Source organism: Ptychodera flava, chromosome 8, assembly GCF_041260155.1.
Source record: "Ptychodera flava strain L36383 chromosome 8, AS_Pfla_20210202, whole genome shotgun sequence".
In the NCBI taxonomy this organism is placed as follows: Eukaryota; Metazoa; Hemichordata; class Enteropneusta; family Ptychoderidae; genus Ptychodera; species Ptychodera flava.
Genome location: NC_091935.1, coordinates 21,755,067 through 21,772,215, shown reverse-complemented (window position 1 = coordinate 21,772,215; position 17,149 = coordinate 21,755,067). Strand labels below are relative to the sequence as shown.

Sequence of the window (17,149 nt, the reverse complement as noted above, 5' to 3'; positions counted from 1 at the left end):
GTAAAGTCTCTGTAATAGGTCAGCCATGCTAGCTGTGGAATTCTGACCCATGCTCAAGTATGTTATCCATCAAATGCACAACTTACATGTACAATGGAGGATGATCACATGGCAAAAGTCAACAAAAATAAATCAGTATTGTAATCTTTTTAATATTTCTTTTTCCCCACAGCAAAGGGCAGACCATTGCTATCAAGAAAGTCCAAAAGATGGCGTTCTCTCTCACCAAATCCATCCGCAAAGAAGTCAAGCAAGTCAGGTATGTGTGAAATGTTTGTAAAAGTTTGAGCGTCTGAATATCTGTCCCCAAGGGACATTCCACCTTGATAATGACGATTACTTACAACCATCTACAAGTGATGATGTTTGTCATGTCCTTCCTCCTACCAGGGATCTGAGCCATCCCAATCTTTGCAAGTTCATCGGCGGTTGCATCGAAATGCCAGACATCTACATCTGTACTGAGTATTGCCCCAAGGGAAGTCTCAACGATGTCTTGCTAAATGATGATATTCCACTCAACTGGGGATTCAGGTGAGTTTAAGATGACTTAGCTTCAGCCTAGGAATGCAAATCACCAAATTTCTATCGTAAAATATGTAAGAGATGTTTACCCCCCGTAAATGCTATACGAGCCCTGAATGTGTAGCATTGATAAGATGCAGTTTTATCATGCTGTCTTTTGTAACTTTGGCTGTGAATCTTGCAACTTGGCTGTCAATTTATTGGCAAAAATGACATCATATTTCTTCTCTTATACTTCCTGGAAAATATCCAGCAAAAGTTCAGTTCATAGAATATGCCCACCAATGAGTAGAATGGTGCCCGTACTATAGATTCACGAATATTGCGGTACAGGCTTCATAAATCTACTTCTCTGACTGGATGTAAATCTTTACACGCACAGACAGACAAGATCGACATAAATCAAACTTGTACATCGCTTTGATCTGGTAGATGGTGAACCATGTTGACAAAAACACAGCAAAACAAAATTCCTTTCAAATACTTCTGAAAATTTATTCCGCATGTGTTCTGTACATGGTGAGTGTATTCTGTTAAGACGATGGAGTGCATCTTGTAGATATTTCTTATTGCGAAGATCCTGTGGTCTTCTGTAAAAATTTACAAGTGTGAAAAAATAATCATGTCAACTTGTAGGGTAGTGGAAATTGGAAAAAACTGCAGCGATGATTTTAGTTCATTGAACAGAAACAGTCAGATTTGAGGTTTGAGTGGGATGTCTTACATTTACTAGTGCACTGAATCAGCTTACAAGAAAAATGTTGTTCCCGACATGTACAGTGTCCTACATAAATAAAGACAGATCACAAATTCCAATGGTTACTGTGCTGATCACTGGCCCACCAAGTCTAAGACATGCACTGCAGTGACATTACAAATATTTCAGAAGGCAACAAGAATCAAAGTTTTGTTTTACAAACCAATGTGAAGAATTGGAATAAAGATCGAAAGCAGTCTTTCTATCTGTCTGAAGTAAAGTTATTTCTTTTATATTTATCAACTGTGTACATTTTAACCATTTGAGCGCCAAAGTCACATTTTGTCACTGTCATAAAATAGAAAACAAATCAAATTTTTTTCATTTTTCTATCAAAATTTTGATAGAAAACTGAAGGCAATGTGATGTCCATTTGGTCCAAAATTATTTTAAAAATTGCTGAAAGATCCATGAAAATTGGTAAGATTTTGGTTTAAAATTTTGGTGGGAAAAATTACAGTTTAAATGAAAATTTATGGTTGTACCATTGTATTATTGACAGTCATCTGTTCATTATAGGCTAAATTTCTGACTTTTATCCACACCCAGCTAGAATTGAATACACACAATCTGTAATGGCCATAAAGAAAACAAAACAACTGATAGCAAATATCAACAATAATTTCTTGTGCAATCTCTCTTCAGGTTTTCATTTTGTGCAGACATATCACGTGCCATGGCATACCTGCACCACCACAAACTAGCACACGGCCATCTCAAGTCAAATAACTGTATCATAGACGACAGATGGGTCGTCAAAGTGTCAGGTGAGGACAGTGACCTTTCGTATGCTCTTAGAAAGTCCTTAAATGTTAAAAGCCTCCCAGCAAATTTATTATCCAACTACAATTTTAAAAAATGACAAAATGATGAGTTGTGATATTGAAAAAATGATATGTAAAAGTTTATAAAAATTATATGTTGTAAAAATAATATCTGGAAAATGGTAGTTTGGACCTCAAAATGTCTATGAAAATTCCTTGATTTTATGTGACTTTGAGTTTATGGACCCCGTACATGTAACTATGGTAATTCTATCAGGGCTTCGGGTCACCAATATAACTACTCATTCAAAGGCTATGTGAAAACGTGTAGAAACTCCAGGTATAAAGTAAGGGTAATCGTAAAGAAAAATCTCAGTGATCTAACATTGTGGCAGAATTGTGTTGTGTTTCTTTCCTCTCTGTGTTGTGGCCGTGGGTACCTTGTACCACCAAAAATTTGGCCCACCGTGTTATTTATTTTGTTGTTGTGGGTATTTCAACTTGTGGTATGTACACTGTGTAAAATAACACATTCCACAACTGTGAATTTTATCAACAAACCCTAAAGCATTCACAAGATTTACAGAGCCTCACAGTACCGTACATGTTCATGCTGTAGGGCCAGACGTACACACAGGTTGTCAGTTGACGAAGTCCCCTCCGGACGGGAATTCAGTGAAATATCTAAAGAAATACGGGAATGAATTCAATTTTCAGTACCTCACAGTATACATGTTCATGTTGTAGAGTCAGGGATCACAGGGCATGACCTTTCAGTTGACCTTTTTGACCTTATTTTACCTCACAGATTATGGGTTAAAGAAATACAGAATGGAAGAGGCTGATGATGATGAGTATGAAGAGACATACCAGAAACAAATGGTAAAGGTGTATCTGCCACCGGAGGCGCTGCAAGATGGAAATGCCATCTATCAGCCAACAACAGATATATACAGGTCAGTCAATGAAAATTAGGAAAATAAATAAAAATCAACCTCAATTGAACTCTCTTACTTTGTCAAATGAACATTTCGATGAAAAAATAAAATAAAAACGTAATGATCTTGTATAGATATGACGGGCATTTGAGAATGTGTGTGCTATCTAAAATATTGCCAGTGCTTACAAACTTTCAGTCACGGTCACCAACAGTGACCTTTCAACTTTGCTATGTTTATGTCTGCAAAGCAGGAAAAAAAGAGCAGATATTTTATCTATGATCAATCAGACAATGTGTTTGTGCAGACTTACTTTACAGATACCACTGAGAAAGGGCACCACCATTTATACATAACAGGAAGGATGGTCATTAAATTGCAGAGTGTTCAGTGATGCATCATCATTTCAGGGAGGCTAAGTGATATTCCTAAATTATAATTTGATCTTTTTTTGAAACTTACAGTTTTGCCATCATCTTGGTGGAAGTAGCTGCAAGGAATGAACCCTGTTCGTCGGATGACTTGGATCTGATGGACGGCACATGGCGTCCGGAGCTACCGGATTTTACAGATACTGGCAGTGGTAGTGGTAATAATGAGGAACTCTGTCCATGTCCAAAGGAATATCTAGAGGTTGGTTGATTAGTTTCAACTTTGTGTGAATACTTGACTGCTTAAAAGTAATTATGTCAAACAATCATGAAAGTATCCATTGCTTCATGTATGAAGGAAATGATATATTTTAACATTTAATTATGTACTTATTATGTATTTATATATGGTAATTTCATGGCATGTTATATTCCCTATTGTGTAAAACGAAAGTGAGAGTTTTTTTTCTGACCAAGAATTCTTTGTGAAAATATTTTTCATTCAAAGTGAACATTGCTGAACTTTTTCTGCTCACAAGACTTTTTTCCTCAAAAATTTTGTTTTGTCCATATTTAACAAAGTATAATGTATCCTGATTTTATTAATTTTGATTGTCTTGTAAAAAGCAAAATTTTTTATAAGCGTGATTGAGGCCCAGAAACATTTTGAAAAGATTTTTCCAGAGAGTTGTTCAAACTGCCTTGAGAGGGCGCCATTCAGCAGTGTTTGCCAAGAATGCACTTCATCTTGTTCTCACAGTTTTGAAATTTTGAAACTAAAATGCAGCTCCATTAATCATCAAATACTTTCATCGCATGGCAGATCCTATATTTCAGTGTCTTCGGCTTAAAGAACATAATATTCATGGTGCTTTCGATTTTCGTTCACCCATAGTTGATTAAAAAGTGCTGGGATAGTGATCCGTACAACCGGCCGTCATTCTCCAGCATCAAGCAAACGCTGCATCGCATCAATCCAAACAAATCCAGCCCAGTTGACATGATGATGCAGCTGATGGAGAAGTACTCCAAACATCTAGAAGTGCTGGTAGCTGAAAGAACCCAGGATCTGGTCTTGGAAAAACAGAAAACAGACAGACTCCTTTACAGTAAGTTTTGAAAGTAATTTTTACTATGAAAGTGATAAAACTTGAATGTAACAGTGAAATATGTGGACAGATCTAGTTCGTCAAGGTATAATGTTTTCCTTTTCTGTGTGTTGAATTGATCAAGATACACATCTTTGTGTTGAGCAGTCATTGTAAATGTTCATACTATGTAGAAATATGCTTGTATCTGTAGACTAACAAAGTGTTTGCTTCACACAGGCATGCTTCCAAAGCCAGTGGCCGATGAACTCAGACAGGGGAAAAGTGCAACAGCGGAGACATTCAATGAATGCACCATATTTTTCAGGTATGTTCCTTGAAGTTAATGCAGGGTTGGGCAATTTGTCAATGTCCCCTAAAGTTGTTGAATGTTTCATCGGTCGAAGAGGAATCTCACAACCACTGGTCCAAGTTAAATATTATTGTTCTGAACCTTGGACCGCCACTGATTTGGTCATTGCAAATTAAACTTTACAGTTTAAAAGCACCAGAGATAGCAAAATCTTAGAATTTTAAAATACCACTGAAAGGAAAACATTCTCCTCTTCACATGAATGTGTACTGTAAATTTTTGAATTATCAACAAAGTGTGTTTTTTCGCTGATTTTTGCACTGGGAGTGTCAGCCCCTCTTTTGACAAACCTATTTTAACCCTTTGAACCCTGACCCTAGAGACCCAGCCTTGACATCACATAGAGACCAACCCCCGAACATACCATTCAAGGTCTGAAGGAAAACAAACAATTTCTTCCGATGGAGTGAAGCACTGTTTTACAATGACTTTTTGGTTTGTCTTTTCCAGTGACATTGTAGGTTTCACCTCAATATCTGGAGCCAGCACACCGTATGAAGTGGTCGCCTTACTCAATAAACTCTATGTGACATTCGATTCTATCATCGATAGCTATGATGTGTACAAAGTTGAAACCATTGGAGATGCATGTAAGTATGTGATGTAAAAATATCACCAACATTAAATCTACAGTACCTGTACAACTTTGTCCCGTTGAGAATATGAATTTTTACAGCTACATCTGGGTCTCAAAAACTTAAAAAGGCATATTCCAAATGAGATTCAACAGAAAGCAAACAGTTTCGGCGGATTTAAAATTCAATGGAGAACAGAGGTTTGCCAAGTGTAAGTTATCTAGGTACACACATAGTGTAGTTAAAATTGTATGTCATTCTGTATTTTTCTAATTTTCAAATTGTTCTGTATTTCCTGGAAGATATGTGTGTCTCCGGTGTGCCCAATAGAAACGGACACATGCATGCCCATGAGGTTGCCAGCATGGCCCTGGATTTGGTCAAAGTCTGTGAAACTTTTGTCATTCCGCATAAACCTGACACCAACCTGAAGATCAGGGCAGGCATTCACTCAGGTCAGTCTGCTTGTCTTTGTTTGCCCACAATTTTGCTTTTTGCTGATGTAGTGTTTCCATTTCCTTTACATAAACCTGACAAAGAAATTCAGATATATACACTGACAGTACTTCTGAGTTTGATGTTTCATACATATACGTACCTCTTCATTACACAGGTGTCTTTCATTATAACCTGCTAAGATATGGAGCTGTATTTCATATCATTGGTCTTTTTATGATTTATAAACTATGGTTGTCTACAGTTATATTAGTTTTGTTTTTGTATCACGTTGATGACCATTATTGTACACCACTCAAACCAACCACTGATTGCCCTGAGTATCTCATTTTCCACATTCATCCACTCACACAGGATCAGTTGTGGCTGGTGTGGTTGGTCTGAAGATGCCCAGGTACTGTCTATTTGGTGACACTGTCAACACAGCATCCAGAATGGAGTCTACTGGGGAAGGTAAACATCTGTCTCTTTAAATCTGTCGCAAAACAACACAGTTTTCCTTTTCTGGACAAATTATTGTTCATTTTAATACCAATGTTACTCAAAATACAAACTGTTCTGTCAAGGTATGTTTTGAAATGTGTACTGTCCATCTGTCATAGTTAAGTTCGTGCCTCGAAGTGAAGTCGTATAGTGCAAAACTCATTTTTACTTTTTCACAAAATTTAAGAACTTACAATAAAGTTTTCAAAGCCTTAGAATTATTAGTCCAGTACAGAAAAAACCCCAGCTTGTTACAATTTCACAGTGGAAACTGTGCATGAATTTTGAATAAACTTGTTTGAAATTTGTGTTTGGAATTGCAGCCCTGAAAATCCAGGCAAGCGAAGCCTGTGTGACGTATCTGAAGAGGATGGGTTGTTTCAAGGTGGCCTGTAGAGGTGAAATGCCAATCAAGGTTTGTATAGTTGCTGCTTTCAAACTCTTCATGTGGAATTTTATGGTCATCTTCCAGGAGAGGCTCCCCAACCACCACCACCATAACATGTATGCAATATATTTGCAATAGTCATAAGCTAAAGATAATACTTTTAACCAGTTCATCCCCGATTCCCTGTAAACAGGTCCACACTCCCCATTGATAGCAATGGGTTTGGGCCAAACCATGGTGGTGAAAAGGTGTAAGCATCTGAAATATTTTGAGTTCAGAAATGTTGCTTCAGTAGTGCTGACACACATCTTGTGATAAGTTCTGAAAGAGCAGACAGATTGATTTCTTCTCAATAATCCTTCTTTGGAAAAAGTATTAATATAGTGATCAGCATAAACATTGTTTTTCTGTTCTTTCATTTCCTTTCCAATTTTTTTCTGTCCAAGGGAGCAAACTTTTATGAATATTGATTTTTAATTGCTCAGGGTAAAGGTATCATGAGAACATGGTGGGTTGTGGACAGAGACAAGAACATCACACCCCAGCTGTCCAATGGGGACATAAAAGCCGATGCCAATCAAATTACCAGCAATGAGCCAGCCAATCGCAAGCTCCTACCAGATGTCAATCAGATCGTGATGGACGACAAGGACAACAAAGAGAAGAAGCTGTCGTTGGACGAAAGAAGTGACGACCTCAGCTGTAGGAAGATCTCATTACCAGGTTGGTACCAAAGTCAGTCTTTGTCCCTCCATCTCTCCATCCCTCTGACAATGTGATGCCTTTCCTTTCCTGTACCATCATGAAAAAAGACACAATTAAATTTCAACTCATGCTGAAGTTACCCACCATATCACTGCTGTCTTCAGTGGTGACCGCCAGTTTGACAACTGATAATGCTTCAGATCTCTGAAAGTGCTCAAAGTTAAACCACCAATCAGTTTGTTTTATAGAAAGCTTTCCCCATTTGCCAGCATTTTATACCCTAAAGTTTACTCTGAATTTAGCTGAACCGCTGAAAATTCTGTGATGGCATAATTGCAAAAATATACCAGGGATATCCCGACAATGTTACATCTGAGACATTTTGCAAAATCATTCATTTTACGTACTTCATCTTCTAGCTATAAACTGGTAAATCAATGGCTGAAAGTGCTGTCATTTTAAAAAGTACCCCTAAAATCTTTTCAAATGTATCTTTTCTAATTTAATGCTTTTCCCGCCAGACAGTATTATTCCCTATTTTGCCATTGGCCAAGTCAGTAAAAAGCGGCATTGAGCCAAACCATACACATATTCACCCACTCAACTGTTATATTGCTTTAGTCTGTAAATATAATGTTTGCAGTGTCTATGTTTTCAGGGGCCTTCAAATATTCAATCCTTAGTTAAAATGCAAGCTGTGGGACATTTTGTAATTCAATAGTTTCAACAAACTTGACCTGATGGTGAAATATGAACTTGGCAGGATAACGGTTTACAAATAAATTACCTTAACTAATGTCATTATGTTTATTAATCGGAAGTTGTCACTGTCAAGTGTGATAAAATATACAAGGAAGTGGGTTTTTTTCTGTCTAACCAGCAAGAGAGTTCAAATGGTTTAACATTTGTGGTCGTTGTTAACTCTATTATTAAAGTGTACTGACACCTAGATTATGCTAATTAACCTTTGATAAGAGGGCTGTATCATGGGTTTGTTGGTGAACTGGACAAAACTTGCCAAAATTTTTGATTTTCAAAGAATGGAATGTATTCCAGCTGCATGTTTTAGTTTGTGCATGTTTTTATGCTATGACCAGTACTGCGTATTCAACTGTATGCTATTTTCCCCTGATTTACTCACAAATGCTGGAGCGACTGGTGATAACGCTGTAGTGTAAGTAATTGCCTGTGGTGATCAGAGTTCTCAACCTTGCACATGTGTACATGTGATCCAGTTTATATTATTGGTCCTGACATTATACCACAATTCATCTGCTTTTGGATGTGTGAAAAGTGCCTGGTTCATTGGCATGCACTATTTTATCATGCGAAGGTCAATGTGTATACTTGATCTGTCCATGCATTCTCGTAGCATGTCGTAGCATGACACAAGTGTGTACGGTGAGAACTCCAAATCATGACACAGGTTCCATCCAGTGCCTTTACTGTGTTTGATGATACTCTACTGTATTATAATGCATGCTGCCTGCTATTTTAAAGACTGAATTACTCTCCCATCTACTCTCCGTACATCATGCTTTGTTTACTTCTTTTATTCAGTGGTTATGAAGCATTTTGTCACATTTCAGTCTTTCAGTAAAAGTTGCATACATTTGATAAATAAGTTTCTGTAAGGTACATCGGTAAAGTAATTGTAGATAGCAAAGGTGTAATTAGGAGCATTCATTTGAAAACTCAGCCAGAGGAACTTAAAGGCGGAGCCTCCCTATAAAAGGACGCGAAGCTATGACAGCGTTCAATGTGTAAGTGGACACCAAACAGGCAACACGCGGGCACACACTCCAGAAAATGCCACTTGTTAGTTTTCCCCAGCCGCAAAAACGTAGACAGACTGCCAAGCAGTCAGTGTGAAGTTGCTGCCAATTGAACTCTGTGCGGTTATATTCAAAGTCTAACGCGACTGGAAGACAATTTTGTAGGAAAGTCGAGCATTTGTGGTGGGGAATCAATGACCGTTGGCGATTTGAACCGACCGTCAATCAAACGCTTGTATAAACTCTGTTTGCAGGATTAGCAAAAGGTGACAAAAGGTTGAGATCAGTTTGTGTAATTAATGTTATAGAAATCAAACTTTGTACTGGCCAAGTGTTTGACTGGGAGGAGAGCTCCACTAATGCGAGAACCTGGGATTAAAAAGTGCGGCTTTAAGATCAAATTTTATGGAACAAGTGTGGGTTTCAGTGATTCCTGTGGCTGAGCTATGACTAGGCAATTCACCATGTAGTGTGGGTTTCAGTGATTCCTGTGGCTGAGCTATGACCAGGCAATTCACAATGTAGAGAAAAAACAACTTTGTGCTTGTCATTTGATTGAAAAAGGAAACTAACTGACTACAGTTTGTAACATCGATCTTTTACACCCCTGGAAAAGTAAAGAAATTGTGTGCATTTTAAACCTTTCCTGCCTCGGCCTGTCAAAGGTAGTATTGAACCAAAACCAAAACCTAAATGTATTTCTCACCTACTTGACATGTTATGTCATAGCAGGTAGGATAAAGTAAAATCATGTTTCCAGTGTCTATGTTTTCTTGGGCCTTCAAATACAAGTCTTCAATGAAATGCAACATATGGGACGTGTTATGCCTCACTGCCAACTTGACTCAGTAGTTACAGATAAACTTGGCAGATGAACTTATTTTTTTCTCTATTTAGTTTCTTGTTCTACTCCTCAAAATGTTGCAACACCTACAATGTAGCTTGTAGATACAGTGCCCTGTACGTGTGAAATGCACTATTATTGTTTACATATGAATTTTAATCCGGACCAGAAGTCAATTTTCAACAATAAGAATGTAGTTTTTAACATGTGCATGCTTTGTTATAACAATCAGAATACCGTGAATCTCAACAAACTTTGGGGTCGGAGTAGAACAAGAAAGTACAATTCACATACAAAACAGAAAGGGAAATAAAATCATCAAAAGAGACAGCTACTGTTCCTTAAATGCAGCGGCCAAGATGGTTCCTGGAATATGTCGTAGCGGGGTGTTTTTGCGGTAAATTTTTACCAGTGTCAATGATTATTGAGTATGGACTTCAAATGAAACATTCTTTATCAAAGAAAAAAGGACATTTTATGTCATTTTAGTACAGGACATCAAGAAGTACTATGACTAACTTAATCTCTCTCTCTATCTTTTAGATTAAACTGACTTTTTCAACATCAATCTGTCATGTCTACTGTGCTTCTGTGTTAAAAATATGTTTTTGTATCGTCAGATTTCATCAACTCACAGTTTTGGTTGTAAATTTCAACTTCATGAAGTGCATCTTATATTTTGGCAATGCATCGATTTCAATAAAATGTGTGGCTGGATCTTGTGTGTGAGTAGTATCCATTAACACATGGCTCACTGGTTGTGTTTTTCTGTTCTCCAGGATCAATGGAGGAGAAGGAAATTAACGAAGGCTCCGAGAAGAATCTCTTTCATGTGGGTCTTCAAGAGGAAGCAAGCAACAGTAGCCAACAGGATAATGAAACTAGAAAACACTGTGATCAGATGCCCCCGCTAGACAACGGAGGACTCAACATACCGCTTGATAACGATGCCAGGATAACAGTCGTCAATAACTTTCGAGCGGCGTCTTCACCGACAGATAATACGTCAGGCGCCGGCGTTGTGACCACTACTGCGGCGACTTCACTGGGTGGTGCGGCGTTGACCCCAGTGGAGTCGGCACAGGACGTGGTCATTCCCATGGACGAATTACAGATGATGACGGAAGCGGCCAAGGAGGCAGGGAACGGAAAAGAACACAAAAAACACAAGAAGAAGAAGAAGCACAAGAAGAAGAAAGCTGAAGAAAAGGAGAAGGAAGCAGAGCAGAATAAGCTGAGTGGAGGAGACGCCCCGGCAACGGCGGCAACCAATGGCAACCCAGCAGACAATGGGGCTCATCTAAATGACAATCAGAATGACGTTGCCTTACACACAGTCACTACAGATAACTTTGGAAGCTCCGAACCTCTCCTTGTTAAAAATGTTGAGACTGGCGAAAGCACTACATGATGCTGACAACTTCACAAGTTACAAACTGACATCCACATACCATTGTATGTCGGTATGCATTACCTTTCTGGTCCAAAATAGAGTACATTCATTAATTGATATCCCGTCCTTCTCTAGTTGATTGTCAGATTTCCTGTAAGGTGATTTTAGTCCACACACGGGGGCTGCTGTCGTTTGTAAGTGTAATAAAGTCCCATTTTAGTTAGTTTTCAAAATCAGAATGCTGATAATGTATATTTTCCTTTTTTGTGTAAAGGTAATTCCATGAGTGTTTTATCACAGTTTATAGGACTCAAGTTCAAGCTTATCGTCCATATCTTGTTATCCAACAAAGATTTTTGAGGATTCCAAGTCCATTGAATTCAGGCTTGATACTAGTTTTACAACTGGATATCTTTTTCGAAATTCACCAGTTTTAAGTGGCTTTGTTGAGAAAGCAAAGAGAAATCTGACCAGTTTATACAGCAATACCCATTTTTGCCCTGTCCGCAATTCACCCTCTTGCACAATGATTTATTTATCCGACACAAGACAACCAACTTTGGTGTCAAAAACACCATGTTGGCCTGGTGATCTTTGACCTTCTCGGTAGACCTATCAGGAGAGACAAAAAACCCACACTTTCTATATAAGTTTCTCTGTAATAGTGTACATTTTGGGTAGAACCAAAAATAGTTGGTTTCAGTAGCACAGTTCCATCCAAAATTGCACCGCAGAAAGATAGAGAATATGATAAAAGGAAAACCTGAAAGTACTGTTACAGAAACAATGCTCTTTATTTTCAGAAATTGTTTTTTTAAGTCAAGTAGATGTTTTGGATTTTTTTTCAAAGTGGATGTTATTTCTTGCCAATTCAGACCATCGATGATACAATTGATGTGTTTATGACAGTAAGTCTGATGAGTGTTGCCATGACAATCTGCATGACACTGTGGTATGTTGCCATGACAATCAGCCAATTTTGTAATTTGCTTTTGTTAGGGTAGTGCCCATTGAACTGTCTGATTTGGCAAATTGTTCAAAGCTGTCAGACATATGACACTGTTATCAGCAAGCTTATATTTACAATTTTTTTTTCTGAATCAATGAAGAGATCTTATATCCATTTGGCAAATTTTTAGTTCAGTTTAATGAACAAATAGTTTGTCCCTATGCTGTTATCTTGCCCCCTGCTGTAGATTGGTGTATTTAAGGTAGTTAGAGCACCCCAAAAATGAAAAACTTACACTTTTGCTGAAACTTTTCTCAAGCAAATTTTCAACCATTCTCTTTCAAATAAAGAATAAAAATGGGGGGTGGGGGTTACTGTGCAAATTTTGGTAGTGGCAAAACGAATTACCAAATATTTACCGATATTTGAAATTCAAAATGGACGCCATTCCTGTGATATCTCCCCAACAATGCACATGGGTACCCTGCGCCCATCAGCATGGCATATGGGTATCCTCTGCCTAGTGACACCACAGCATGACAATCTACCCCTTTCTCGTCATTGAGTATGGAATCAGACACCCATTGTGCCCAGCGACACTGAACTCTCCTATAGAACCATAACACGGTCATTCAGTTGCCCATGCTATCTGTCACCTGCATTTTAGCTCAGTAGTCGTTTACCTTCCCTTGTCAGCTATGACATCATCATGAACTTGTCTTCTCCATGCCTGTGGAACTCTGTTCATCATGGTGCACCAATTGCAATCTGCTGTCTTCCTCATCCACTAATATGACTTCCCGGCGGTCAGTCACCATACCTGATCATTCTGAACATTTTTTCAGTATGTGTTGTTCTCAATTAAAAAATATGTTAATCCTGACTGCGATTCTCAAACGTATTAAGAAGGCACTTCGCCAATTATTAGACTGAGTATCATTGAATAACAGCTTGATTACAAAGAATACCTTTGCTCTTGAACTTCACCAGTTTCTGCTTTTGTATGTAGAATTGATACAAACAGTGTAGCTAATATTGACAGGGGCGTGAAGGAATCGTCATTTACAAATTTAAAATTATGTCTATTTTTCAAAATCCAGACTTTTTATCTTCCGTTATAATACGTTTTTGACAGTTGTGTTGTCATTTCCACTGTAGAGGTAAGAAATGAAAAAAACTTTCTCCATGACATCTGTGAACATTATTCTCCTAAAGACAAAATTGTAAAATGGCTATCACAAAATACCAATGTATTGAAGATTCGTGATGGATAGTATTTTAGTCATAAGCCAAGTTGATGTTGTCATGGATTGTGGAAACAATACTTCATCTCTCCAGATCTCATGTACATTCAGCCGGGTTGTAATCCTGAAGAAGTCAAATACCTACTTGAAAATTTATATTTCTTGATTTGGTTCTTTTTTTCGGCATTATGTTAGATTTTTTATAATTTTTGTATGAGACAGTGATGTTTGTTATGTGTGTTGAAGATTTGTTTTCATGATTCAGATGTGAAGAGTCCCACAGGATGAAACACGGGATCTCACTGTATTTGCATATTTGCTTGGTAGATTACTTTTGCTACCATTCAGGTTAGCACAATTGTGTATCAAGAAGTGGCAATAAACTAGTCTGACCAAACTGCTTTTCAAAAACGGTTATATTTGTCTTTGGCTTTTTGACATTTCACTTTATTGCGTAAACTAATTTTAATTTATACACCCATTTTGTAAACCATCAATCTATTGTGTGTGTAAAATTTATTGATTTTTCATTTCTGTATCAGTTTGCAGTGGTATCTAAACCATATGATGTAAATCCATCAGGCAGCTGGTACCGTACCACCGAATCATAGTCCATCAAGAAATTCACATTATGTCTTCCATTCTCTGCATTAGTATAATTCTATTTTACCTTTACCGTTGAACCTGTTCACATTACTCAACATTGGTGTCTCTATTTTATCTGATCAATCTCCAGATTCTTGGTATTAAATTTTTCAGTTTGGTCACCATCTTGTGTGCCTTCAATTTCCTACTTTCATTCTACCGTACTACAAGACATGTACACAACTTTGTTGGATTAGTCACCTGATTTCTACTACGACCTGTCTTTTGGTAGTTTAATAAGTAAAAACAGAATACAGACAAACTCTGTCTATAGCACCTCAGGGTTTATGAAATGAAATGAAGGGTTTGGATATGTTTTAAAGCACCTGTCATATTTCTACTCTGTGATTAAGACCTTACGTCAAGAGAATTTGTAAACACATCTTTTATGATTTATGATTGAATAGCGCCCAATGGATGGCTTGCTGCAACCAGTGTAAAAATTCAGTTTGGAAAATTTGACAGATAATTGTCTTTTACTAGGATTATAATCTATTTTTATACTCCAATTTTCAATTTTGTAGATCAATTCTGTTTGTGCCATATGTTCTTAAAGTACAACTCCACTGTCAAACATGACGTATATGATAATTGCATACGACACTTATTTTGTGTTTGAAATGTAAATTGTTTTTTTCCTGGCATAGTTTCTTTTTAATTTATTTGTGAATTTAGATCATACTGACATAGTACAAGCTGATGAATATTTTAATTTCCCAAAACACACCTGTATTTATTGTATACTGGCCATGCTACAAGCATAGCTTACAAATATAAAGCTTAGCCTATAAATAGATGCATAGTAATATTCATAGCTGCATTAGAATTTCAAATTGTGTTCCATTAGCATAGACATAGTTAGATACTGTGTTGCAAAAATTATGATATGCAAATTGACACATTTGAATATCAATAGGCAGGTCGCTATGATTTGCTGTTCTAATCTGTGATGTCACCGCTTGTAGTTTATCAAGTAGGATAGAGAAAATGTATGTATCACGCTACGTGATTGAAATCAAGGTGCAAGAAACATTAAGGATAATATCGCTTTCAGACTAGGGTTAGACTTTTACAGTGATGTAAATGCTCATCGTATTTATTCCATATTCATGCATATCATTTCAGTTCATAGAATAGAAGGTAGATTTTGCCAGCCAATACATCCAACAAACGAAAGGGGTGATTCAGTTTTGTCGTATTAACTCTGTTTACCGACACAACCAGAAAATGCACAGGACAAATTCTTCAAAAAAACACAGAGTTGACTAGTCACTTTTACTTTTGCATATTTATAGACTTTATACTGTACAGGAAAAGTCAGAGAAAAATTTTTGTCTGCACTGTATGTAATTTTACACTTTATTTACAGAATAAAGACATTTGTAAGAATTATTTAATAAATGGTTAAGTTAAAACGTGATTTTGATTCCAGCATTATTTTGATCAAATTATGTCACCATCATAGCTGAAATGCACAGATGCATACTCTGTGCATACTCTGTCCATTATAGAATAATCAATGAACAATTCTGATAACAAATTGGGAGTTAGTGTGTTCTAAACGTTTCACATGATTGACGTTGTCCATGTCCTTTCCAAACCATGGGAAAAGTCTCATTTCTATACAGGAATTGTCCAGCATGCTCCTTTGTAAAACTTCTGACCAAGATCTACTAATTAATATGTAAATCGCATGGCTCATAGATGAACACAGTCCAGTCCAATGACATAGCTCATGCAAATTACAAATTTTATCAACGGTTTTCAGTTTCTTTGTTGACGCAATAGTGAAAGTACCTACAATGTCCTGTTTCTACATGTAGGGTTAGATGCTATAGGTAATATCATGCCTACAAGACATTGGATAATAAATTATCCTGAGGTGAAATTTGTATCAAATTTTCGAATTCATTGCTATTTCCATGACAGGAAGTTTTTCCAAATCACAAATTATATTTCTCTCACACCTTCACAAATTTAGCAGGGTAAAGGAGAATTGTTATTGAAATTACAACTAATTTTGTCCAAAATACAAAACGTTAGTAGAATCTGAATTTTACTTTGTAAATGTGTACTCCAACTTTCATGACATTTGGCACAGCAATTGTGATTCTGAGACAGATTTTAGCCAAAATGTTAGCAGGGAGAGAGAGAGAAAGCAGTTTTGATGAGTCCTCCAGTCTGTAATGAGCTAATAAACCCTGGTTCTTGAGACGGCAACGTAAGACAAAGTAATATCCTTATTAAACATTGGTGGCGCTCTTAATTGCCACAAAAAGAAGGATTAAGTTTGCCAGGAAATATTTAATAAGACGCTCACATGAAAACAAGCTGACAACCTGAATTTCCATGACATTCAAGATTTTATTGTAAAAATAAAAGCATGACAAACAGATACTAAATGAATTAAGTTAGAGAGAGTTTTCTCATTGATATTAACAAGGTAACCCCCTGACTACCATTGCCAATGTTTTACCCAGTATACTAAAGATGATGTGAACACATACAATCTTGCTGAAATTTTCTGGTTCTTAAGGTGTGTCATAGTTAATATGACTGCGGAAACTGCAGGTAGTCAAGGGGTTAAAGCACACCGAGTCTAAAAGTGAAATTTCTCGACTATAAGTACTACTTGTAGATAATTCTTTACTCATATTTTCTATATCAACCAATACATGAATTTCATCCATGATTTACCGTTTCTATCATACATTCCATAGTACATGATCTACATTTACCGTACTAATAAGTCAGAAAATCCTACTTATTTTTCAGAAAGGAAATAACAGATCATTGCTTGAATAATGCTGAGGGACAATTCATAATACTTCATCTGGTCTGGCTGTACTTTGCAAAGTAAACTTATCATTCTAAAC

The 17,149-nt window shown here is 37.0% G+C and overlaps 1 protein-coding gene across 1 annotated transcript in view; it reads left to right on the top strand.

The window, feature by feature from the left end:
- Positions 1-15,692, top strand: part of LOC139138783 (atrial natriuretic peptide receptor 2-like) — an 83,858-nt gene extending 68,166 nt beyond the window's left edge. Inside the window, exons 9-21 of the mRNA XM_070707309.1 lie at positions 173-259; positions 391-534; positions 1,928-2,049; positions 2,855-3,002; positions 3,449-3,617; positions 4,251-4,464; positions 4,684-4,771; positions 5,267-5,406; positions 5,694-5,846; positions 6,202-6,300; positions 6,654-6,745; positions 7,204-7,441; positions 10,822-15,692. Coding sequence (XP_070563410.1) covers positions 173-259; positions 391-534; positions 1,928-2,049; positions 2,855-3,002; positions 3,449-3,617; positions 4,251-4,464; positions 4,684-4,771; positions 5,267-5,406; positions 5,694-5,846; positions 6,202-6,300; positions 6,654-6,745; positions 7,204-7,441; positions 10,822-11,453 — 2,326 coding nt within the window. The 3' untranslated portion in view covers positions 11,454-15,692. The remainder of the gene's footprint in view (positions 1-172; positions 260-390; positions 535-1,927; positions 2,050-2,854; positions 3,003-3,448; positions 3,618-4,250; positions 4,465-4,683; positions 4,772-5,266; positions 5,407-5,693; positions 5,847-6,201; positions 6,301-6,653; positions 6,746-7,203; positions 7,442-10,821) is intronic.
- Positions 15,693-17,149: the final 1,457 nt, after the last annotated feature.